Below are 26,516 nucleotides of genomic sequence, written 5' to 3' on the forward strand. Positions count from 1 at the left end.
TATACAGAGTACCATCAGTCTATAGCCTTCATAACATTTTGAAGGATCAGCATAATTTTTGTTTTGCCATTGTGTCAAACTGTGAGTTTCTTGCAGGACTTCGTCGATTTTTTGCATGAACACCAATAAAAATTAATTCTTATGATATTAAGTATGTATTTAAATGAAAGAAAGATGAAAGTAACATTCCAATTCTGTTTGCAGAATCTTTGCCTGATATATCATTGTTTTTCTCAAGTTTGCACAAGCTTATTATTCAGTGTTAAAATATAAGCTATTTGAATGGGCTGGATTCATCAAGCAAATGCATCCCTATTCATATTATTGCTATCCCAATCAGCCTTGTGCTATCTCCACATTTTGTTTGCCATGATATTATTAGCAATCATTGAAAAAAAAACAAAACAAAACATAGCTCAATTCTCTGATACCTGACTATACAATTTATTCTGTCCTTTCTTGGTAAATGGTTCTTGCCTTTTCAGTCTTTCATTTTTTGGAAATTGTTTCATATATTGTCCTTATACAACACAATTCTGTTTCTGTTATTTTTTTGGAGATTCATTGAGCACAGATAAGTAGACTGTTTTAGGAAAGGATATACCAGAGTTTATACGATGTCTTTGTTAGGTTTTGAGTATTTTTTTCAGCTTCATAGCACTTGCTTGTTATTATGTATAGACAAATCTTGAGACAGAAACACTCTAATACAGCAGCTGAATTTCTGTTGGGTTTTCCCTACACAGAATAAGATAAAATCATTTCTATAATTAATTTATGGCCTTGTACAACCAGCATTTCTCTTTCTAACTTTCTCTTTTTCTGCTGTTGTCAGTCATGAAATATCTGTAACAGTCTTGCAATGGATCCTTAATAATGTCAGACTTTTAATAGTGTTAAGAAATTGACTGAATTTTACTACTGCATACAAGTATGTTCAGAATTTTATTGTAAAAAAATCATATAAACTTTACTTTCCTATTATTTACTATTATACTATTGCTTCATGATTTGTACAAAATTTGCATCTCCAAAGAAATACCATTTTAAGTATATTTTTTTCTTTCTAGAAATTCTTGAATTTGCTAGGAGTAATATGAATTTCTGTGACATACTTCCTAAAGAAAATAGTAATATACTGGCTTTACTTATGTGTATGTAGCTTTTGATTGTTCTTTTGGTACATGGCAAAAGATTTCATCAACCTTCCTCAGTGTAAATACAATTCTATGTAGGAAATATACTACATAGTTGTATCAGCTTAAAATGTGAATCTAAATGAGTTTAAGCTCTTACTAGTTCGGAGTAGCTGGAGCTATTATATTAAAGCACCTGCCTTGTATTTAAGCACACAGGGCTCTGACTTACTATCACTCAGCCCCTTGCACAAACTGAAATGATCTCTCAAAGCTATTTATGACTCTCCAAATTATTTATTCTATAATGATTATCTTTGTTATGGAAAACAAAGCTCTAGCAAGAGCTACACCGCTTGCTAGAATGTGTTCTTTAAGAAATACTTTGTTTTTAAAGGTAATTTTTTAAAAAGTTGTAAAATTTTAATTTTAAAGGCAGACAATATTTTTAATAGGGATTTTCTAGTGAATATTTTATATCTAGACCAGTAACTTTGCGCTGGCACAACTATTGTAGGACAATGATACTGAAATAGAAAACATGACTTTCCATATTTTGGACTATATTTTTTGTCTGAGTATATAGAGCAAATTAAATTGCCTTTATATATACATATATATATAATTGCTTTGATTTGGAGTGTTAAAAACAAGGATAATCTTCTTGCACAGGATCGAGGAGATGAATTCACTTACACTGGGAGTGGAGGTAGAGATCTTTCTGGCAATAAAAGGATTGGAGAACATTCATTTGATCAGACGTTAACACACATGAATAGGTAAGTTTTCCAGATAAAATAAAAAAGTATTCCAAAAACAAAAAGCTGTGTTATAATGCTTTAATTTAAAATTAACATTTTGCAAAAGTCATTCTCTCTTGTACATGCTACTTTTGTAAATGGTGGTGCCTCTTGCTGCAAAGAGGCATTTTATGAAGCATTATGTTTTGCTGATTTAAAGAAACGTTTGCACCTGAATGAAGTACCCTGCTGTATTACTGATGCAGCTACTAGCCTTGTCTCTGGTTGAAATTGTCCTACAGTTTCCTTCAAGGGACTCTATTCTAAGTTAGTGAGAAGTTTGTCAACATTTTTGTGTTCCAACTTTTCTATTCCAAGTGACTCTCTCAGGCTGATTTATTTTTTTTTAAGTTTCACATTAAATGGTTAAGTCAGCTATGAAAGTTAAGTGTTAAAAAAGAATGTTCCCCTGGTAGAAGAAATCCTTCATAGTTTGATAGTCCTTTCTTCCATGATAGCTCTGCATGAAAAACAATGAACTACAGTGTTGCTTTATTAAAAAAACAGGCACCTGAAAAAGAACATTTATGTCCAAAAAGATTAGACATATACTTACAGTATTTTTGTGTGCTTTAAAAACACTGCTTGAACAAAGAGTTCTCCATCCTTTTGTATTTCTAAGAGCATAATGTCTGTTATGTAGCTGACCACATAACAACTGTGGAGTGCTAAGATTGACTGAGACCTTTTGTTTGCTAGGCCTCCTTTTACATCTGATGTGCTGCTGTTAAGTAGAATGGAGAGAGATTCTTTCAGCTTTTTGGTGGTGTTTAAAGGAGAGAGAGGAAAAGACTGGCTTGGATGCTGAGAAAGGGAGAGAGGGAGGGAGGGAGGAAGAGAGAGAGAGAGAGAGAGAGAGAACGTGATGTGAACAAGAACAAGGAGGGAAGATGGAAGGTTTAAGCAATAGATTTGCAAGCATTTTCAGTGAATAGAGCAACTTCTTTTTCAAAATAGAATTAAGAGCTGTGCTTCTAAGTGTCAGCATGTTTCTGCTTTTAGGAAATGAAATATCCACAGGCAAATCTTGTCTTGTAGCTTTGCAGCAGTAGACTCCATGCTATATTTACAGAGTATAGTAAGGTGCTGCTCTCCATTACTGATTTTGATAAAAGCTCTCAAGCACTTTGGTGCAGAAGATTGGTATGACTGTATGTAGTATGATCAGAATTGTTTTTTGCTTGTCTGAATATTTCTTCTTTTATTTATCTATCTATGTATGAAATATTTTTTGCAATATTCATTGTATCCCTGTCTCACGCCGTTCTTTACAATGTGGATTTTATATTTGTACCGTTACTGTTTATGAACCACATTATTTCTTCTGTTCTGAGATGTGGTTTGATTTGAGTCTGATTCTGAAGGCTTTTCAATCCGAGGTTAAATCAGACGATGATAGCAGAGATGCTATACTGTTTGTTGCAGCAGTTTGGTCTGGTAGGTGTGGACATTCTTACTGCTTTTCTCTGGGTTTCTAGAAGAGAGTCTTCATATAGGATAAAGAGGTTTGCTTGTCTGTGAGTTGTCTATTATTATTTAACTCCTACTCTGAGGCAATTGATGTATTATGTGACAGATTTCAGTTACTTAGAGATTTTTGGACGGTTACTATGTACTCTTTCTATATAACATTTTTTCTTGCATTCATTAATTCTGTGTATGCACTTAAAAAGTCTAAAAATCTTCTGTTAGGTGGGGAATGATAGAGAAAGTTTTCCTTTTGTTGTATTTTTTTTAACTCCCTCAATACTATCTAGGAAGAGATTAATTTTAAAAATGAAGGATATTAAATCTAGAAGTATTTATTTTATTTAGCTATATTAGATGAGTTTTCATCTTGACCATTGGCACCCAGGTACTTTTTGTTCCTTTTTTTTTAATCATACGTGGTAGCGTGGAACTTACTGCTTCTGCAGTTCTGCAGTTGTTAAAAAATATTCTAAAAGATTCTATGCTTCTTGATAAAATATAATTAGGTATGGGAAGTAGACTTGATGTAATGACATTAATTCTCAAAAATATGTTGTACAAAGCAATCTGTTTTATGAATATTTAAAATCTGTCTTTAGGGCATTGGCACTTAACTGTGATGCCCCCTTGGATGATAAAAATGGAGCAGAGTCTAAGAATTGGAGAGCTGGTAAGCCAGTCAGAGTCGTACGTAGTTCAAAAGGGCGGCGGATCAGCAAATATGCCCCAGAGGAGGGCAACAGATATGATGGCATTTACAAGGTATTTTGATTTCTACGGTGTACAACATAACATTTTTCTAAAGCTGTTTTAAAAAATCTTGTACGTGTTACGTTATAAATTCTTTGTTATTGCTTAAAAGAAAGAATTCTTTTTTCTCCCTGATAGCTTTTTAGCCTTAGTTCATCCCACAAAGAACTGAAATGAAATTATTCAGAGCAGTGATAATAGAACATAGTCCAATAATAGGATATATAAAGTTGAATACGTAAGCTACTTATATGTGCTTACTGAATGATATTCGTCGCTGGAAATCAACTAATTTCCTCACACCTTCCAGCTGTGCTCTAGCTTTTGAACGTTTGATGACTTCTCAACATCTGAAATAAAGAACACTATATTTATCCAAAAAAAAACACAAAACTTTTGCAGGTAATGGAAAGGCCACTTTATAATAATGATGTGTGACTTAGCATTCTGATTTCTTCTTGAACAATGAAAGTACGACTCTATATATGTGTTTCACTTGTAATGGCAGTAATTCTATATTTTTCTGTAGGTGGTGAAATATTGGCCAGAAATTGGAAAATGTGGATTTTTAGTTTGGCGCTATCTTCTGAGGAGAGATGACGTTGAGCCTGCACCTTGGACTTCAGAAGGAATGGAACGGTCAAAGAAACTGGGTCTGAGTGTACAGGTTCGAATCAGGGCTGGCAGAGCAGGGATTTTTTTTCTCAGTTCAAGTATATGCAATCCAAAAATGGAAATCAGTTAAATTAAAGCCCCATTTTTTCCTGTACTTCACTGTGGTAGGATCTTAAAAATCAAACAAACAAAAAAAACAAAACAAAAAATTACCAGTAAACTGGAAAAATCTTTTAAAAATTGACAAAGCAGAAGGAATGGTAGGTGATGCTTTCTGTCTTAGCAGTGAATTACTTTGCATATATATATTAGAAAATTAAGAGTTTGAATCCAGTTTGAAAAATATATCTGAGAAATCAAAAAAAGTGTTCATTTTTATGTGCTTTTCTCTATGTGCGACTGAGGAGTTTGTACAGATAATGTATTTCAGGCACAAAAGTAAACTGAGCCAGGAGGAATCAGACACTGCAGAATCCATGAAAGATGGAAAGAATTAACACAGTATTTCTTTTCTCAGTAAGGCAATGGTTTATCATACTATATACCATCATCTTCAACTTTGCAGGAAACTGTGTAGTTGAAAGGGCATGGATTTGGATATCAGTTTCATTTTAACAGAACTCACTCTAGATTAGATCCTTTCACTTGGCTACAATTTCTCAAATATAGATAGCAATTTAAAACTTTTCTACATCATGTAGGGTTTTAAAAATTATTTTGTAATTATTCCAATATGTAGTCATAGGGTTTCAGAGTCTTGTAGAAATTAGTCTTGCTCATATTTGGAAATTCCTGTATGCTGGTGGTTTTTGTTTTAAATCTATGCTTTTTATTTTAGTATCCAGAAGGTTATTTGGAAGCCATGGCTAGTAAGGAGAAGAAAGATAAGGTTAAAAAGCAAACTGTGAAACAGGAGCCAACCAGCCAGAGTAATGGAAACCAGAAAAGGACAATTGACGATGGTATTTCTTTTTACTTTTTAGCATTCATCAGCAAAGTCTTTCTTGTTATGTTTAGTAAGCCAACAACATGAAAACTTCGCAGAAACGTGAAGCTATTTGGAGTACCAGTGTAAATTGTTAAGCACATGTTCTGTGATACAGTAGTAGCCTAGGGATCTTACGAATTTATTTACTACACTTAGGGGTTTTTTATTTAAGCTCAGTAGAAAAATGAACAGTCTTCTGCGCATTCCACAGTAATGCTGAGCTGAAGTGAGTTGGAGTAGGGATTTGATTGCTGCATTTTGTGGGTGTAGTCCATGTAGTCCCTTCTAGAAACAGTTTTGCCTTCCCCTTATATTAGCTTAGACTAACACTCTGGTATTACTGTGTCTGATGGTCATAATCTTAAGCAGGTATAGAGGAACCTACAAATACACCTAAAGCCATGAGAATGGGAGATGGAGGGAAAGGAGAAGCTTTCCAATTGACCCAAGAACAGCAATGGCTGATTAGAGAAGATTGTATGAACCAGAAACTGTGGGATGAAGTACTTGCTTCTCTTAAGGAAGGACCAGTATGTTTGCTGCATGCTTAAATTTTTTACTTTCTTTATTTTACTTTCCTTTAAGTGTTAGGAAAAATCTTCAGTCTCTCTTAAAACATAATTTACTTGTTGACCTTTTGCTGAATACATACTGTTTCTAGCATTATTTTTATTTGTAAAGCTTTGATTTAAAGAAAATAATCCTTTTTATAGCAATAGCAATCCAATAGCAAATCCTCTTAAGGTTTGCTGCTGATGACTACGTTGACATCTACATAGTAGAGGTCTTGTCTTGCTCAAAAAGCATTAAAAGTGCTTGTATATTCATTTTTGAAGGGAGCATGTTTTCTCTGAAATGAAAATGTATTTTTGTGCTGCACTGATGTGAGAAATCAGACATGAAGAAAGATGGCTCTAGACACCACTTTTTGTTTTGATGGAAAGTAATTCTATGGCAGAAAATATAGCTTGCTTTCTTTGTTTAAGGAGACAGAAGTACAGTCATTTTCAAGCTTAGTTACGGAATTTAATATTTTAATCCAAATTGAGATTATTCTACTCTCTAGAGAAGGAACCTTCAGAAAGAGAGAAAATACTTTTCCTCCCCCAAATGTCAAGAAAATAGCCAGAGTAGCTCAAGATTGAAGAAACTATAGACACTAATAAAAAAAAAAGTCCACAGAAGGTATATCTCCTGAAATTCTATATCCTTCAGTGATAAGTAGTCTTACCAATGTCAAGTTCGTAGTTGTTTTAGCTGTTTTGCAGAAGAAATCAAAGCACTACGAATTTAAAGTAAATTTATAAAACCCTGTATCAATTCAGTGAAAAACGAACCATTGGCTGGAAAATGAATGTCTAAAATGAACATACATGTCTACTTTATCTGAGAATTACCACTGTCTATTTATAGTGCTTCTCTTACAGAAAAAACATCTAAATATAGCTCCCTGTTCTTTCACTTCAATGGGTTTGCTATAATGCAAAATAATGCTGTACCTTTGTGTAGGAACCAACATTGTAAAGTTACAAGCTTTTGTCTGTGTTCAATCCAGTGTTTGTAATGATTAGAAAGAATTTCAGCCCAAAATTGTACATAAGCAAGAGAGAGATATGTTTCTAAAAAGGAGAAAACAATGATTTAAAAGCAGTTGAGTTACTGAAAATTCATTTTTCTACAGGTTCCTAACCAACATTTTGGTAAGAGTTTCATTTGGTTGCTACTAAAGGAAATAAGAATGGGTAGCTGCTATGACGATGTAAAACTTTCTGGTTGAAACAACTACATTCCCATTTTAACTAAATAAATTGTTGTTAAAGATTTTTTAAGTGATTGCAAAGAACCGTATTTTAGGTATAGAGGTACTGTTTTTCTATACTCAAACCTTTATGCCTGAGGTATTTGGAGATCTCTGATGTGTCAGAGATAAACATGCTTGTATGTGTAAAGCATCTGACAAAAATGTATTATGAGATTTCTCAGAGATACTCTGAGAAGATTTAAGAACCAGGAAAGTTGTTTTACAGACTGCAGAGAATTCGGAGGGAGGACAAAAGAGGCCGTTAAGCTAGCCATAATCCATAGGCACAGGCAGAGGTGACTTTTTGAGTAAGAGTAATGTGAGGCAGTTTTCTTCTCCCTTGGCAGAGCAGCAGAGATCATTCTGCAGCATTTCTGAGACAAGCAAAATTCTAGCAACAGTTAATAAACGCTACTACTAAATGCTATCACCTATGCTAAGAATCAGGCTTGAGGAGCTCTCCAATATGTTTCATTTTCTTTATAATATTCATACTCAAGTAAATAATCTTTCAAACATTAGTTCTCTGAATTGTGGAAGAGCAGGGAAATTAAATGGTTATGGACCTGCTTCCTGATGAGTGCCACACTCTTGGATTTGGAGGATTTAAGAACTTTTGGAAGTTCATCAGTCTTTATGTAAAAAGTGTCATTTACTAAAACTGCACTTTTCAATGAATAGTATTAGAGAAAACATTGTTCCATCCTGATGAAATGAAGGAAGAGACTGTAAGTAGACGTGTAATAAATATGATCAGAATATAGGCACAGATAATAGCATCATGAGGGTGTGAAAATGCCTGGATACATATCTTATCAATATTGTCTTAGTGCTGGTTGGCTCTGGAAGGAAATGTAACAATGACTGAGTCTTGAGGAGTACACTAGAGGAGTTTCAGCATAAGCAACTTCTTTGCAAAGCGAAACTGTTGTCTAACCACTTTATAAATTGAGCTTAGCAACTTAAACCACTTTTGTAATATTTTTACTTATTGTTAAGCAAGTTTGGGAAAATAATAGCTTGTTATACACGTCTCATCAGTTAATCTATGCATTTGACACTTTTTCAGAGGCCTACTGATTTTATCATCTTCTTGGCTTAGGTCTGAGAGTTGAATGTGAATTTCACACATAAGTTCATAAATAATTTACATGTATGTAGTAATTACAGAAGCTGGGCAATGTAGTTTTGTAAATAATAAACTTAGTTAAAATAAAAATACTTATGTTTGCATATTTTTTGGTGTGCCTCTTAATAGTATGTCTTTTTTGTCCTTTACCCTACACTAGAATTTTTTGAAGAAACTGGAACAATCCTTTATGTGTGTCTGCTGCCAGGAGCTGGTTTACCAGCCAGTGACAACAGAGTGCCTCCACAACGTCTGTAAAGTAAGAATAAACTCGGTCATGCTCTGGGCTGTTTTCTTGGCTCTGAGACAGTCACTAGACAGTCACTAGACAGTCACTCTGAGTAGTCACTAGAGCCAAAATGTATTTTAGAACGTCGATAATTACTGCCTAGCATTCTGAGCAATAACTCGCAACGAGTTTGCCTTCAGTGATTGCTGTGTAATCTTAATTTTACGTAATAAAGAGTGTGACTGTGCTTAGTATAAATCCTGATAGACATAATGAGTCAAGTTTATCATTGCTGTCATTCCATTGTGTTCAGCGGAGTTATGTTAGGAAATTACTTGGTCCAGGAGCCAAATGTTGGTATGGAAACAATAATTTAATTTTTCATAGTTAAGGAATAAAAACAGATCTTAAAAAAGTGTAACACTTTAATGAAGAGTTGTTGAAACAGTAGAGGGTAAATACAAGAAAATTATTTGGGTTCATTACAAATTACCGTATTACTCTAAACATGTCTTTAAGGCTTAACTGAGTCTTGGCAGATGAGGTAGATAGATGGATGCTGTTACTTAACATATTTGTTAATTCACCTTCAGCTTGACATGAAGGTCTGGAGTACTGTTGCATTCTAACAGGGATGATAGAAAGAAGCTGCAGACGTGGCTCTGCTTCACAGGAAGGAATTAATGGAAATCTCAGCAGTGATGTTTTTTAATTCCTCCCAGACTCAATGTGTCACATCCCAGTCCAGAGCAGAGTTCTTTTGTTAGGTCATTTTAGTCACATAGGCAAAAATATGCCCCAGAGAGCTTGGTAATAACTTCCCCTTTTTTTTCTTTTTTCTGGAAGTACAGAAAATTGTGTCTTTGGTTTATAGTAATTCCTTAGTTTTTGCTGGTTAAGCTGTCAGTATAAAATGAAGTTCTCACAATTTACTTCTCAATCTTTTTTATGTCCTAGAGTTGTTTACAGCGTTCCTTCAGAGCTGAGGTCTTCACTTGCCCTGCCTGCCGCTATGACCTGGGGAAGGGCTACACCATGGTTCCCAACAAGATACTGCAGACCCTATTGGACCAGTTCTTCCCTGGTTACAGTAAAGGGCGATGATGTGCTCAGATCCTTCCGAACTTCTCCCAGTGACTTTATAGACAGTAAAGGAGAATAAACATGGGGAATTCAACAGTGGACCAGCCAGCTTGATGGGACTCAATATATTGTCACATTTTGAAGCAGCTAACCCTCTTCCCCTCATAGCCATCTTTTTGGTGTAGTGAGAACTCTAATTCTCAGCTGTCTTTTAACATCAAGGGTAGTTTTGGCCAGTTAACAAATAGTTTTTAAAGAAAAAAAAAAAGAAAGCCTCAGCTCTTACTGGCCTAGCTGATGCTTAATTTATGATTTGATTTTTTGTAACTACCTCAGGACAGAGGAGGATAAATTATGGGGATGATAAATAGTTAGTGAAGTTTTAGCTACACACTGCCTCCTGAATATTAGTTGTGCCTGGTCCATGTGGTTTGATTTACATAAAAAAATAAAAAAAAATAAAAAAAAGAAACCAACAACAAAACAAAAACCCACAAAAAAACAGCAAAAACCAGAAACAGCACTTAAGCCAGCTGGATTAAAGAACAGCAAATTCCGTGGTGTGCATAATCCTTTTTTGTCTTTTTCTTCCATTATGCTGTATTTTTTTTTTTTTTGCAAGAACAGGCTGATTTTTAGTCTATTTTTGTGAGCTTCATTGTGCTTTTCTTGTATCTTATGCAAGTTGACTACTAATGACTAATGAGAACAATATGAATGCATTGTTGCTGCATTAGTGTAAAGTGATCTGTGTTTTTTGCACTTAAAGAGGGTATTCAAGACACTCTAGTTGTGTAAAAAATATTTCATATTAAAAACTGCCACTTCTGTATTAGTTAAACTGTATGCTTTTAGTAGGTCTTGTATCAGTGGCAATACATCTACACAGCATTGAAGGCAGTGCTAGCTTGGAGAGGGTTCAAATCGCTTCATATTGTGATCTGAAATTTTATATACAATATATCCCCCCCAAATATACCTTATTAAATATTTTATGATTCAGAAAAGTTGCTAATTTTGGTTTTTACTATTATCCACTTACTTAAATCATAATATTTTTTTGAGATTTATTTTTTTCTGGATTACTACATACTTTCCTTAGGTGGGCTTCTTTTTCCTTAGAACACGAGGCTTTACATTCCTTTCATTTATCAATGCAAAAATTGTTAAATTAAGAAAAAAAACAACACAACCCAACATCTGTATTCATGGGCTCACACGTATTCTACAGCAGTGGCTGTTGTGTTGCTACTCTGGTCTCTGCTGAGCTTTTGAAGGAAGCGTGTTGGATTTCAGTCCATGTCCCGGAGTCGGAGCGAGCCCTCCCTGCGAGGCTGGCAGCGGAGCTGGGAGCTGCTCAGCGCTCAGGTCATGCACAATGAACCGGTCATTCAGAGGCACGTGGTGTTCCTCCTCTCCATGGCCAAATGTTAGCTCAGTGGCTTATTCATTTCTTTCGAAGTAACCTCTCTCTCCTCACCCACCCCCCTGGTCTCCTTAGGATTTCAGTAGCATCCAACATACATAAAGTTGGTAGTGTCCCTGGTAATGTATCAAAAACCAAATCAAACCAAATCGAACCAAACAGGTGTTGCTGAACAGCTGTGAAAGAATTAGCTCTTTGGCTTTTTCTGTGCTTATTTAAATGAGGATTCAGCCTTTGTTCAGTAGGTGGATTTAGTATTAATAGTAAGCATGCAATTTAAAAGAGCTGTAGACAGTCTTACATCCTGTTGAATGTCTGTTTTATATAATGGTAGCGCATTTTATTTTATTAACAGATGTCATTTTACCTCTGAAAGGCTCATTTGCATTTTTTTCAGTAAGCAAAGATGCCCTTTTTTCCATTCATTTTTTTACCAATTGGTCAATTGGATATATAGTAGCTGTGCACCATTTTGAGAGGGAAAACTCTCAAAACTGTGCATAGGAAAACACATTTTTTAATTCATGTCCCAGCCTTACATGAGTGTTGGTGGACTATTTAGTACTTATTTTGTGAATGGCTCAGATTTATGTTTACAAAGTCACTCTTATAAGTCTATTTTTAATGCAGGCCTATTAGTAAATCTTGTCTATTAGGAAATGTGGTTATTTCTGATTTATATGACTTCACTGTGATTGAGTTTACTGTGAATCTACCATTAGCCACAAATTTGTTGGTTTTAAGTCAACTGTGGGAAGTGTGCCACTTAATACAAATGTGTACTGTTTTTTTAATTTGCTCTAAATTAAAAGTTGCAGTAACAGATACAATCAGGCAACATAACAGTGCCTTTACCACACATTAAAGTAGCCTGAGAAGACTTTGTGGAGTTAGTTTGACAACCCAGAAAGCCTTTTCTAATATTACAAGCAAAGTTTTGTGGTTTCCTTTTTTTTTTTTCTTAATACCTCCACAGTGCTGTATCAGTAGCTACTGAAAACATGCCCTTTTCAGTAGTAGATTCTACATTAGAAAATTCTAATATTCTTCACTATGTGGTTAGACATTTTGAGAGCCAAGTGCAGCTTTTCAAATCAAAACTGATACCTGGCCCAGCCTGCCTTTAATGAAAGCCATTCCTATTCCCAGTCATCTACAGTTTTTCTGTTTAATTGATCCCCCATGGAAGTCATAAGGTAGGTAATGTATACATTGCAACTCCAAAATTCCTAAAGGGGACCCAAAAGTACAGTACTTATATGCAGCACCATAAACACTAGCCTCATCTGTGCCTTTTCAGAGAGAGCTTCTGGGCATGACTGTACACATACACATTCAAGAAGAGGTCGAGTAGTTACTGCTTTTAAGGCACAAAACCATGCAGCCCTATTACCTGCTTTCTGATTGACCAAATCGTGCTTCAGGTGGCCACAGGCACTTCTCACTACGGAGGAGGTCGCTTGCATCAAATACAATTGTACCTGCAAAGGTGTGCTCTTTTGCTGTCACATTTACAGTCTGTCTGTGTAACGGGACAGGTAGGTTTATATAAATATGGCTGGGAACCGATTGGAAGATGACCCTGCTTAAGGTTTGCGTTCTGACTACCTTGTAATTGAATATGGCATTATGTGTAGCAGTGGGACTCTGGGCTCAGGCTTCTCTGTCAGCATTCTTGGAGGGCCGGAGCTAAAGTTTTGAATCATTTTTATACAAGCTGCAGACTCACGTGACAAAGCAAGGGAAATTGAATACCTTCTATAAACCAATATCCAAAATCAGATATTTCAGAAATATGTAAGGAGAATGCTTTTTTAGACAAGATTTAACTCAAGCACTCCTGATGCTTGAGTTATATGGTGAATATATTAGAAAAGTTGCTCCGTGCCTTCTTTGGAATAAGAGGATAGGATTAGAGGGAACTTCAAGGAAAAATTGATGTGATACAGAAAAAAGGTAAGTTTGTTACTGCTCAGTAAAACTAACCATGAAAAAATCACAGATTTATCTCACTGTTAATCTCTGCCAGTATTTTGTTTCAGATAGAATCAGTTTCCACTGTGGCAACTCTGGCAAATAAAAACTTAAGTTTCAGGAGCCTCAGTTCTATACTGCTGTGTTGAACAGAACTATGTAAAAAGTTAAAATCCAGAAAATAATGACACTTAAAATTCTGACCTATTTTATTAGAATACTAACATTGGTAGGTAAAAAAAACAGTATGAAATATTAACATCAGCAATGCTACTGGTAATACGTGAAGTAAATTAAACAATCTACTTCATCCGTTTTTACAAAATATAAACAATTACTATTGCAGTTAATATTTAATTCTATTGCCTTATGCATCTGCATTTTTTCTAACTTTTTTTAATGATATTTTCTATGCCACATCACAAATTGAGAGTTAATTGTTAAAACTTTAGCACAAAACAGACAAAATGCTGAATCAAGGCAACTTTAGTCAGCTGCTGTGGAACACACACACTGTTTACATCTAATGTACTGATTATATTTACATTTTAACTAAGCGATGATTCAATTAACAAATGTGATGATTATCCAAAATATACACAGTATATAAATTCCCTATCAGGTCTGGGAGGAAAAGGCCATCCTGATGGACTCAGAAACTCAGGCAGCTGGAGGCAGTGTTACGAAGACGCTCTCTTCTGTTCCGAGAAGGGAGATTCGTAGGCTTCCATTGGTGGGCAGGTACAAACCAGGTGCTGATCTCCATATATGTCATCGATGCGAGCAATTGTGGGCCAAAACTTGCTCTCAGGTTTCACAAACGGCTAAGTGCAGAACAAAAAGTTGACAAAAATACTTTAATCTTTATGCCAAGCAAATGAGCAAATGTGTATAAATGTAATAGATAAAAATGATAAATGTTGGAAAAGTGGATTTTAAGTGAAATCATAACTCCAATTTATTTTCAATCCCTTAAAGTTAACAAGTATGTATAATAGAGATGGCAGTCAAAAGGCTATTTCCATTTTCAGAAAAGTGCAAGCACATCCTCTAACACAGGCTTGCAAAGAAGCAGTTATCATAAAATAAATGAAAACTATGATGCTTTGAATAACTGGCTAACAGATAAAAAACAAAGAAAAGTGATGGAGACTAACAAGACCCGTGCTGTTCAATACAGTTCTAATTTATGTGAAAAATAAAATTAATTAAAATAAAATAAGCTAGCAACTTCACAATTACAGTTAAATAATTCTTTGAAACAGTACATTAGCAATGAAGCAGGTGCAATTCACTTTCAGATGAGAGGAGTTATATGTGTTTGTTACATGTGTTTAGTTAGCTGTTAGTTATGGAACCAATTTTACACAATGCCCTGAGGGAATCTGGTATGTCCAGCTCCAGTCTGGCCTTTATTTGTAGCTGGCTTACATTTATGTTGCTTGCCCCATGCTGAGCTTGCAGCTTGTCAAGCTCTCATCTAAGTTCTTTGCAGCAGAGCATTGAGCATCACGATGTGGGACTGTTTTGGGAGGGTCTGGTGCAGAATGTCCAGACTGAAGTGACTAGAGTTCTAACTCACTTCTCAGTAAGAATACCCAATATTTAAATGCTGAGATTTAGAAATTCAAGTTCACACTTCATTAGAGACTTTTTTTTTTTAAGTTCTTTTCCTTGTCTTGCAAATAAAACTAATAGAACTGCTGTAGAGCTCACACACAAGAACAGAGTAACGATTGAAAAAAAAAGTCTCTATAGTTTTTATTCTTACCAAATTAGTTCTTCTGCAACGGATCAGAAAACCTCAGAGCGGAAAGCAAATTAATGTATTACCACATCACTAGTATTCCATGATTTACTCACCAGTGGGAATGCTGCCACTTCTCTGGAATAAGGACGATCCCACTTTGAAGAAGTGACACAGTTTAGAGTATGTGGTGACATCTACAAGCAGAAAGACATGTTTAAGACATGAAGTTGCTGGATTCAATTGAACAAATCAGTATGAAGCCTTCAAATTCACATAACTACTTAGTCACATTACTGTCTAGAGTTTCTCCTCACAATGTATCTCAGGAAAAAAAAAAGATTTAAAACAGGAAGCAAGTCAGTAGCAAGATATTTATAATCACCCAAGGTTTGCACATGCTTCTAGCTTTTCGCTAAATCCTCTCAGTATACAAAAATTTAGTGCAGATTTATAACAGCTGAACAGAACTCGAGCCTATAGCCATTTTATGCTATAGTTGCTAAAATAATTCATCCAATCTTTATTTTACTGTTAGCTATAACGTAATTTCACTTCCCTTCTTACATAGATAAATAAGCACCTCTTCCTCATTACTTTGTCATGGCCCATGAAATTATAGACAATATGCTTCCTTAAATAACTTCCTCTGCTATGTCAGCAAAGTTTGGGTTTCTTACTGGGGAAAATCAAAATTCAAATTCAGAGAACTTCCAAGGTTTCTAAATAAGTCAAATTTTGAGATATTCACACGGCCCCCCAAACTATGCTAAGGCTTGTTATATTCAACCTCATGATGCTCACTCCAGTTTGCACATTGGTTAATGTTGTATTTAATTGTTATACATGGTTATTTTCTGCGGTACTGAAAGACCAGGAAATGGGCTGAAATGGGTTCACGTAAGTCTCCAAGGTTAAGCTGATGCTGATAACTCTCTCTGCATCATCTTACCTTTAATGGGTTAATCTGAGGGTCCATCCTGCCCTCCTCTATTTCAGCAATTTCCTGTCGAATACTGATCATTGCATCACAAAACCTGTCCAGCTCTGCCTTGTCTTCAGACTCTGTTGGTTCAATCATAAGTGTCCCTGCCACTGGCCAGGACATGGTTGGAGCATGAAAACCTGAAAAAGAAGAAATCAGTCACTGACAGTAGGTTATGAATTAATATATGCATTAATTAGCAAATGATTCAAAAACTTAGCCCTTTCTATAATCTTTACACCAGTGAACATGTGAATTGGTAGTGTACTCACTATAAAGGTAAGACAGACTTTTCAGTCCCGGACTCACAGAACGATTGGAATTGGAAGGGACCTCTGAAGATCATCTAGTCCAATCCCCCTGCCAAGCAGGATCACTTAAAGCACACTGCACAGGATGGCATCCAGGCAGGCTTTGAGTATCACCAGAGGAGGAGACTCCACAACCTCTCTGGGCAACCTGTTCCAGTGCTCTGTCACCCTCACAGTAAAGAGTATTTTCCTCAAGGTATCAAGTATTTTAATTTTTATACATCAAAGGATAATTTATGTTATTTACAATGTAGTTTAAAGTTACACAGCAATAATGAAATGTTCTTAAAATCTGTGCTTTTTATTGTGTTAGTTTTCAGCCATTAAGTATATTACTTCTGTCGAGGGTTATTTCCATTCCCTGCTGCTTAATTCAGTAGAAGTGTTTTGCCCCTTTACCTTTTTATGACAGGCTGAATACCAAAGTGAGATTAGTATAGATTTATGCTCAGGGAAGCAAGGAAAAAAAAAAAGGTGGTGGTCTCTCATGATTCCTTTAGTGCGCTACTACTAAAGGCAGCCTTACGGCACCTCTGTTTAGGCTGCAGATCAGGTTCTTCAGAGCAAGTGTACAAAAGGCAACCTTGGAGCATCCAGTCCAGGGAAACACTCCTTCCTAAACTGCGCCAGGATAAAAGTGTTTAAATCCTATTATTCTACTTCAAAAGCACTGGTGTTTAGTTTCCGTGAATGTATTTAATGTTGGAACCTTATTCAGGTCTTGGCTCCAATCCATTAGCTCCAATGTCTAAGAGTCATGTAATTGCACATTCGGAGGGCAGTTTACAAAGGTGGGGAAGTAGCAGCAGGCTCTTAAGTAGCTGCTACAAATCAATGGATGAAAGAGCTCTCTAAGCTGTCTCTCATCATAAAGATGAGGAGTACTGAGATGATTTTGGCAGATACAGCATCCATAAGCACAGAACCAGAACGTTTGGTCTAAGGGGTCTAAGGTACCCCTTAGAACAGATATAGGAAGTTCTCACTTAAGCTGCTATTTATTTAAAAATATGTATTTGACTGACCATAATCCTGAAGTCGCTTAGCAAGATCCACAGCTTCAATGTTTGCTGTTTTTTTGAAAGGTCTTGTATCCAAAATGAATTCATGGGCTACATAACCTGTAAACACAAAAGTGTACACCATGTTTACTTGCTTGGAGAATAACCAAGTTATCTACCAAGCAGTATATTTTCAGTGGTTTTGTGGAGAATATGAAAAAGACAAATTTAAAAATTATCCACTTTGGCAAAAACTCAAATCAGAGAAATTAGCAGGTAAGGACTACACAACCCAGTATTTGAACGCTGGCCCTCTAAGTCCCATACAATCTTAAGAAGTTTATTTTGCAAGATCTAGGGAAAGGTAGCCAAAATAGCTCCTATAATTTGTAAGTACTCTGAAAAATAAGTGGATTTGTCAGTGGCCCAACACCATTTGGGTCATAGGCTTTCTCAAATTAGCCATGTACAAGATAGAAAGTTTCATGTTATGTAAGAGAAAAGCACATATTATTGTTATAAAGAGGCTAAATGCTGAAATCCATGATCCTTAAGAATATTGTTCCCTCCAGGACAGGAGAACTGTAGCAGGAAACCAGGATCTAGTTGGAATTATTTCACATTGACAAGGGGTTCTCACCTTCCTCACAAAGGAGAATAAGGTATAGAAATGAAGAAAGAATCTATTTATTTTTTCCTCAGAGGATGTGTGCAATGGAAAACATACATCCGAAAATTGCTTTGAGTTCTTGCATTGTTATATGGGATTTGGAGAGATTATGGGAGATTTGGAGACCTAATATTGTTGCTTCTGCCTTTTCTACTGTTTCATTAATTTGCTATTAGAGTTCAAGGAGAACAATTTGATGTCAAAGTTTATTCCACCTTCTGTCATCATTTCATCTATTTACAAATAGGCATTTTTCTTCTGCTTCCAATTCTTTGTTTCACTGTGGTACCTCCACAGAAGCTGTGTGGCAGGTTATTTCCTTCCTTGTGAACTGCATCAGGTGAAGGCTGAGATACAGCTGCCACACAGCATTAAATAAGAACCATACTGCAAGCCAACTTTTACACAGAAGATCATGAAAAAAAGACAGCTTCATAGCAGAAATCAAGTGTTCCAATACTTGCCTCTTACTCCTCTGAAAAGGATTTTGTAGTGCTTCTCCAGCCTCTTTGCCATGTAGTTTGCATTTAATATAGCAATCTCAGAAGCATGTTTAAGACCCTTTGCTCCCATTGTCTGAAAGAGGAATAACATAAAGAAATAGGTCTAAAAACATTCCCAAGCAATCTAAGTGTGTTCTTGTACTGGCAAACATGATAGACAACAGCACATCAATGCATCTGGCTCGTTTATGGCAGTACACTGCTGTTGTACGTTTACACACCATGCTCACAGAAAAGCACTGGGTGTTACTTTTGAGAAATAGTGGTACACATGGCTTGTTGCCTAATAGCATTTGCTGAAAGTAAACAAGCAAACAACCCAAACCTCTCCTCAAACCAAGCAGCTTTGAAATGAACAGAAAAAGAAAGAGAGCAGAACTCACGAATTTCATCAATGGGTTTCTAACTGTACACACTGCCTGCCACCATCCTTATCCCCAGGGAAAGAGTGCTCAGAGAGCCAACTGAAAGCTGTTTGTGGTGTGTGAACAGCCTGTCCCAGCAGCCCAAACTCTGCTTGCTGCTGTCATGTCACAGATCATACTGTGCATTGACAAAGATCAGAGCCAAATGAACACAGATGCAAGCTTATTCCTCTGTTAAGGCACTGCAAGAGGAAAGTACTGGAAATGAGCTGTGTTTGGCTTTCTTAATACTGCATTTTGAAGTTATGCCAAAGCAGCCTTCATGGTAGTCTCTTTAGATGGGACAGTTAGGAAAAATATTTATATTTACCATAAATATATTTAATTTTATATTATATTTACCATAATAATAATTACCAGCTTTTAAACATAAAAACTTTAATATCAGAGCCAGTGGAGGGGCAAGCCTGACTTCAGCTTTCTTGTATGCTCAGAGTCTACCTGTCTCAAGAATTATTACCAAGAGACAGGATTATTAAGCAGGTTGCATGGATACAACACTACTGCCAACCCTTGTCACATTAGTAATTGCAACAGATGGCAATAGGCAGTTCTGCTGGAAACAAGGAGATTCAAAGGATTTAAATAACCTGTGACCATGCAGTCTGTGCAAACAGCTTATAAGAATTGCTCTTAAACCTGTGTATGTGATTCTAGTGGTGGTGGTCCTCAGGCTTGCTGAAACGCAAACAGATCTTCAGGTAATACTCCTTAAAACAAGTCTACGCACCTTGATATACACCCAGGAAATAGGTAATATAGCACTGGAACCCCAAGGTGCAGCACTGACAGTACCCAAAGGACATGCATCCTTATCTGTCTGAATTTTGATGACAGGATGGGTAGGCAAGTAGGGAGCCAGATGTTTCTTCCTAAAACAAACACATTGATGTTAGAACTTAGCTGTGTGTTACCACTCCTGTACATTTTCAGCAGTAGCTTCTCTTCACCTTCCTCCTAAACAGAGTCCACCAGACTTGAGAGTCCACCACTTCTTCAACAGAAAGTATAGGAGTATAACTGGTAACAACAACAGTTTGTAAAATGAGTGCGATCTTCTATCGCAGGATACTCATGCAACTATCCAAAAGATGATGATTTTTGGAAGGACTAGGAATAAATATTAAATATTTTTTTAAGAATAAAATTAGTCTAGGATAGATTCATGTTCTTCATCCACGACTTCAGTGTTCTGGACTATGTACAATACCAGCCCTCAAAGCCCACAAACTATCTCTGTACTTACTCAAAAGATAGATTGCTGAGCAAGGTCTAGCACACATACTAAAGGGCCAACATGAAAGTCAGGACTTGGGAATACACATGAACTTCACCATTCAACAGATCAGCACAGGATTACCTGGAGAAGGACTGAAGCTTACAAACAGAAATACACCTCTCACATTAACAGTTCTGTATTTAAGTAAACTGCCAACCAAAATTCATTATGGGATTTTGTTTGTTTGTTGATTTATTTTAAAGAAAAAGCTAAGGAAGAGATACTTACACTCCAATTGGTCCCATTCCAGGTCCTCCTCCTCCATGGGGAATGCAAAAGGTTTTGTGAAGGTTTAAGTGAGAGACATCAGAGCCATAATCTCCAGGACGACACAGACCCACCTGTGAAGGGAAAACTGTCTCAAAATACTCTTTACATGCAAACTGATCCCCTAGCATTAGAAGACCTGTTACTGCATTCAGAAAAGTACGATGTAAGAGATGTTACATATATTTTTAATTTTCCTTTAACATGATGCATCACAAACAATTATTGGTACTAATACCGTTGTTTTCTTTCCTTTTTTTCTACATGAGGATTTCTTATTCATATCTGAAGAATGCCTTTCACAAAGATTAGGCAGTCTAAGCAATTTTCATTGAACAACTCACACAACTTCCAACATACTTCAGGACAAACTCAGATAAAAGAGTTCTATCATCATCTAGCTTTCACTACAGGTCTTGGAATCCTCATCTCCCCCCCTCAGTACTGAACTGAGTACTGCTGCGCTATTTTTTTCTAGGGAATGTACATGCCCAATTGTAACACATCTGCCGAGGAGATCACATACTTGGGCATTCATGTTTGCTCCATCCAGGTAAACCTGGCCTCCATTTTTGTGAATCAGCTCACACACATCCCCGATCTCCTCCTCAAACACACCATTGGTGGAAGGGTACGTGATCATGATGGCTGCCAGGTTCTCTTTGTGTTTGTCTACCTGGAGGCAGGGAGGGAGACAAAGGAAAAGGTCATTTCACTAAGGCTCAAAAGGCTTCTTCAAGACAAGACCTTTACAAAAGCATGTAACTAACGTCATCAGGTGCTTTCTGGGTGAGATGCCCGTCTGTTAGCAGGCAGCCTAAGTCATTTATAGTCAGCAGTAGATACTGGCCTCTTTTCTTCAGCAATACCAATCCGGAAACAGTATTTTCTTAATAGGTCAGAATTTTAAATTGCAGAAAAAAGCATGATATGAAAAGAAAAATAGCCACTCCTCAGAGACCTTAAAACAGGCCAGGTGAAACGCTTACCCTTCAAGGTAATGTGATTCAAAGACCATCCCCCTACTTTCAGCAATACAGTTTCACTACTACCAGAGAAGCCTGCTCAAATATGTATTTTCAGTAGTGTGTCCTGCTAATCCACTGGATTCCCAGGATTCACCTGCAGCCAGTCCACTCAAAAATGTGAAAAAAGTTGCCTAGCAACAACCCCCCTAGCAGAGGTGTCCTTGAATTTCACCAAATGAAGGCTAAAGTACAGCTTCAAACGCTTCAGTCTCACAAGCATGCTCCATTCATTTCAAATACTAAACATAGATGAAAATGTTCAGCTGTAAAAGAGCCTACTGTGTGGAAAGACTCACTCAGCCACTCCTGCACAAAAGATCCTCAAATTAGAGGAAAGCTCATAAGTGTCACATCTTGTGTGCGAGTGAGAAAAAAAAAAAAGGAAAGAATTTCTCATTCTTTTCAAGCATGTATTCCCTGTTTTTGCCCTATTTTCTTTCAAAAGAAAATCTGATTCATCTGCCAAAACTATCACCTGTTAAAGACAGGGAGTGTTCCTGTCCTGAACACTAAAGCTGATTAAATACTCACCATTGCTTTTAAATGGGAGATATCAATGCTTCCATTTTTATCTACTTCAATTGGTTGAATCTTCATCCCTGCCATCTGTGCACTTGCTGGATTTGTACCATGAGCAGATCTAGGAATAAGGCAAACCTTGGAAAGAAAAAGAAATAGGGTCTAAAGTATAGCTAGTTATAAAAATCTTAAAGTATTATGGTCTACGCCCAGCTCCAAATCATTATCAAAGTTTTTAAAAGGAACACTAAGGACAATTTCACCAGCAAATTGCCATTTGCACTGAAAGATGCAACAGTTTTCTTTGAAGAAAATCCATACAGGTAGCAACGTCAAAATACCCCTTAGGAAAACAAAGTTTCATTTGCCATATAAATCACATCTAGGAATGTATTTCCACAACATTATTTCAGAAACATTTAATATTCTTTCCTTCCCTCTCACTTATATTTTTAAGACTAATTACCTTTTTATTTTTACTTATTTGTTTTACAATAATCAAGTAATCAGCATCCAGTTTCAAGTATAGTGACTTGAAAGGAAAAACTAATTCCAGCTTTCCACTATATCTCAACTGACATCCAAAGTGTTTTCTTCTCTATTGTGTTGAAAAGAAAAATTTAGACTGAAATATTCCAGTTATGGATAAGAAGTTTCAGACAGCTACTTACATCCTCTATACAGTTCAGTTACAAAAAGTGGGAGAGAAAAGTGCTTTTCCTTAAATAAATGTTGGTTCTTATCAGTGACAACTGGGAAAATGGAGCTCAGAATGTTTCTAGACATTTACTAGGAACTCCACCTATTCTAAAGTCAATAAATATACCTTCAAGGATTAATTTAACAAAGTTTATTAAGTTACTCAAACTTAGCTGCATTAAATTGCTGGCAGTAAGGTTTTTTGATTGATTGGTTGGTTATTGTTTGATTGGTGTAATGAAGAACTGCATTGTAACCTCTATCTCATGCTCCATGGAGACATTAAAACAAATGTCAATTACTTTAAACGCTATTTCAATTAAGTAACTACATGATCTCAGCAGATGGATATTTTCTCTTCTTGCAGTGAAACATCAGTGTTTTATTGTGCAGCTGTGCCAAAAGGGAAGTACAAAGATCCCAGCTCCAGGGGCAGGATGCACTGTGGTACATGTGTGGTAATTTCAATGGTGCAGAAGAAATGTTAAATGAGTTTAGACTGCTACCCAGTCTTGCTGGATTGTATCTGCAGCTGCTGGGTACAGAAGTTTTTGATTAGACAGCAAAGCAGATGTTGTGAGCTGTCATTTAATGCAAGTATTATTTTTCCAGGAGAGGGCACCAAAGTCAAATGAGGCTGACTAAAAGAGGTTTGATCAGCTGTTTTACTTTCACAAGCTGCAAACAAACAAACAAAACCCAACTAATCTGTTAGTACACATCCCATCTGCTTTGGAGAGGAAACTACTGAGAACACCTCTAACTTTCTATAACCTGGCCAAAATGTGTGTGAAATGAAGCTGATCTGAACAGGCACAGGCACTAATTCACAGAAAGTGGCAAAGCTGTAGTGTTATGTATTAAACATCAGAGTAGTTCAAATCAGTACAATAGTGATATCTGATAACAGTGACTCTAACCTTAAGTGCTTCAGACCTTCTGTTGACCCTTCATGTATCTGGAGCAAAGATTAGGCTGCCTACCAGCATCAAGCCCTGTCATACAATCGTTCTCTTTTGACTACCACTTTAGCTTTCTAAATGTCTACACAACTCTTTCTTTGCATTGAGTATATAACAGCCCTCACGATGTGGAATAGAGATAAAAGAATCATTAGGTACTTGTACTTCTTACATCAAAGATGAAAAACTTGACTTTAAAATGGTTTAACAAAAGCATTGCTACATGGCAGGTTGAATAAGCGTTGTAGACAACAGCAGTGCCAGAATTATGTCTCTTCTGTGCAGTTAATCTTGGTATTTCTGAGCGTAGAACGACCACAGACACATGGAGAAGCCCAAGGACCATGCATGGAATAAGAGAAGCAGCAAAGCATACATAGGTAATCAGAAGATAACTAAGAAATACATTTTCAATCTAACTCACTTCCTGCTGAGTTAAAGTACTCATAAAACAAAGCCTATAATTGCAAGAATGGCTGATTTCCAGGAAGCTTGTGGTGATCTGGATTCAGCAAAGTAACAAATAATGAGTTAGTAGTCACTATTCTATTCTAAGCAGTTTTCTCACACAGAGGTGACAGTCTACAGGAGGTTGGGACAACTATCCTTCCATTTTGAGAAGAATTCGTTCCAACGCTGAGTGTAAAATTAAGTTCAAAAAATAAGGATATCATTGCATTAAGGACTTTTTCCACAGAACCACAGAATGGTTGAGGTTGGAAGGTACCTCTGGAGATCATCTAGTCCAACCCCAGCCTCTGAAATTCAATTCTATGAGTGTGCGAAAGAGAAATATCTAACTAATCTCAGATTCCCAGGAAGTCTTTGATGTGGTCCCAAAGCCAAAGTTCTTAAACTAATTTCCTGCAGGGTGAGTGGAAAGGTCCACATGGGTAAATACTTTGATAAAATACTGGAATGAAAGAAAAAGGTAAATGGTCAGTTTTTACTGTGGAGAAGGGTCATCGAAATAGGACACTAAATACCTGTGCTGCTTCCCTAGCATTCAACTTGCTCATAACTAGTTTGGAACAGAGATGAACAGTGAAGTGTCAAATAAAAAATTACCCAGGACACTAAAAAACATGATTGCATAGTTGAGAATAGAAGCCACAGTACTGAGTAATGGCATGGAAACAAACTATTCTGGACACAGACAAGAAAACAAACCTTATCACTACAAAACCTGGACCGTAGTTTTGAAACTCATACCTAAAACCTGTGATTACCATAGCCTTTCCTCCAGGTATCACAGATTGTTCAGGAAGCACCTAAAAACCAATATTAAACTCTTCCTTTCGAATTTTTCAGATAGAACTGTCTGCCATTAAATGTCAAAAAAGAATTATCTTTAAAGAAAACTCCTAAAGAATTTAAAGAAAATTCCGTATGGAACTACTAAAGGGTGAGTGAGTCCTGATGATCACTTCTTGTCTCTCCAATAGAAGAATGAAACTTTTGGGTGGTAGCCAGGGAGTCCTGGATGGTAGCCAGGGAGTCCTAGTTGGTGCAATACTGTCATTTGTCCACTGTCACAATATCCATCAACACCAGATGTCCTTCGACCCACAACTGAGAGGCCAGGCAAGGTACACAATTGTCCACTTTAATTTTCTGCGTTCACTGTGGCTACACCAAAAGCCCACCAGTACCTCCTTGGGCCCATAAAGTACCCTCCCATGAGGTAGCCCTATGCCAGGGACCCACACAGCCTGCGGGGCTGCCACAGTAGGATGCTTCTGACACTTTTTCCCTGTTATGTCCACCTTAGCCTCCAATACAGACAATTTTTGACATATCCCTGTCACTCCACAAATCCAGATGGATCCTGCCCCCTCACATCTTGACAGTACATTAGTACACTATGCACTAGTGCCCACCGAAACTTTATAGCCCTCCGGATTCAGTGTGCCAGGCCACTGAATGGAATTACAAGCCAGCAAGCTTCGTTGTCCCTTTCCTTCACGTGGCCAGAGGCAGCGGCCCTCTGCTGCTGGCTAGAGCTTCATTCTCTGACTCCTTTGGTGTCAGACCAGAAGAGGATACATTTTCAGCCCTTACTATGTATCTGAGGGATTGACAGTTGTCTTCTGTTGTCTTGGCCTGAACTGGTGCAGTAACCTACTTGGATGACCTCTTCTAAGCAGCTGTCTTCCCCTGCAGTTCAGACACATGGGCTCTTAGCTACAAGGTGGGCACACTGTCCTTCTTCCACCTGTCCTCTCATGTCACACAGGAAGAACCAGATGGTGCCATACAGCAGGCACCTGGGTCTCCATCTCCATCTGGCAGGTGGAGGCTGACTCCCTGGGGCACCCTGACAACCCAGATGCTGCCTGTGACGAGAAGGAAGGACAGGAATTCTTCTTGAAACACTAGAGTCAGCAGGACAGTCTCTTCACTGTTGGTGTCTCAAGGTGTGGCTAGTCCATCATTACCAGGGTGCTGGTGTACAACACCAGTGCATTTTTCACAGGTCTCCTCCACATTGCCCTTGTGTACTGGAAGCATTCCAGATCTCCATGGAACTGGATGTTCTCCAGGTGAGTGTAGACCACCTTCACCACTAATTCTCTTAGATTCTGAACAGCTTCCTCTGCAGTGGTCCATTTGCCTCCGTAAATGACAATATTAACCCTGAGGGAACTCATTGCCTTCACAATCAACAGGAACTGCCTCTGGAGGCTGTGGATTATCGCTTCTCTTAAGATTTCTTTGT

The 26,516-nt window shown here is 37.0% G+C and overlaps 2 protein-coding genes across 7 annotated transcripts in view; one reads left to right on the plus strand and one right to left on the minus strand.

Moving 5' to 3' along the window:
• The window catches only part of UHRF2 (ubiquitin like with PHD and ring finger domains 2), an 84,810-nt gene extending 73,802 nt beyond the window's left edge, over positions 1-11,008 (plus strand). For 4 of the 5 annotated variants that reach the window (XM_035567679.2, XM_035567682.2, XM_035567681.2 and 1 more), the window contains 7 exons: positions 1,809-1,915; positions 4,006-4,168; positions 4,686-4,823; positions 5,610-5,733; positions 6,126-6,289; positions 8,850-8,948; positions 9,876-11,008. In XM_035567679.2, coding sequence (XP_035423572.1) covers positions 1,809-1,915; positions 4,006-4,168; positions 4,686-4,823; positions 5,610-5,733; positions 6,126-6,289; positions 8,850-8,948; positions 9,876-10,022 — 942 coding nt within the window. In that variant the 3' untranslated portion in view covers positions 10,023-11,008. The remainder of the gene's footprint in view (positions 1-1,808; positions 1,916-4,005; positions 4,169-4,685; positions 4,824-5,609; positions 5,734-6,125; positions 6,290-8,849; positions 8,949-9,875) is intronic. The other variant, XM_035567680.2, reaches the window with a different exon arrangement.
• A 2,578-nt stretch (positions 11,009-13,586) lies between these two features.
• GLDC (glycine decarboxylase) overlaps positions 13,587-26,516 on the minus strand; it is a 46,633-nt gene continuing 33,703 nt past the window's right edge. Inside the window, exons 17-25 of one of the 2 annotated variants that reach the window (XM_035567687.2) lie at positions 22,149-22,274; positions 21,116-21,265; positions 20,551-20,663; positions 19,774-19,915; positions 18,580-18,691; positions 17,470-17,565; positions 16,101-16,273; positions 15,265-15,345; positions 13,587-14,225 (exon numbers count right to left, since the gene is read on the minus strand). In XM_035567687.2, the coding sequence (XP_035423580.1) occupies positions 14,082-14,225; positions 15,265-15,345; positions 16,101-16,273; positions 17,470-17,565; positions 18,580-18,691; positions 19,774-19,915; positions 20,551-20,663; positions 21,116-21,265; positions 22,149-22,274 (1,137 nt within the window). In that variant the 3' untranslated portion in view covers positions 13,587-14,081. The remainder of the gene's footprint in view (positions 14,226-15,264; positions 15,346-16,100; positions 16,274-17,469; positions 17,566-18,579; positions 18,692-19,773; positions 19,916-20,550; positions 20,664-21,115; positions 21,266-22,148; positions 22,275-26,516) is intronic. The other variant, XM_035567688.2, reaches the window with a different exon arrangement.

This window comes from Cygnus atratus, chromosome Z, assembly GCF_013377495.2.
Source record: "Cygnus atratus isolate AKBS03 ecotype Queensland, Australia chromosome Z, CAtr_DNAZoo_HiC_assembly, whole genome shotgun sequence".
NCBI classification, from domain to species: domain Eukaryota; kingdom Metazoa; phylum Chordata; class Aves; order Anseriformes; family Anatidae; genus Cygnus; species Cygnus atratus.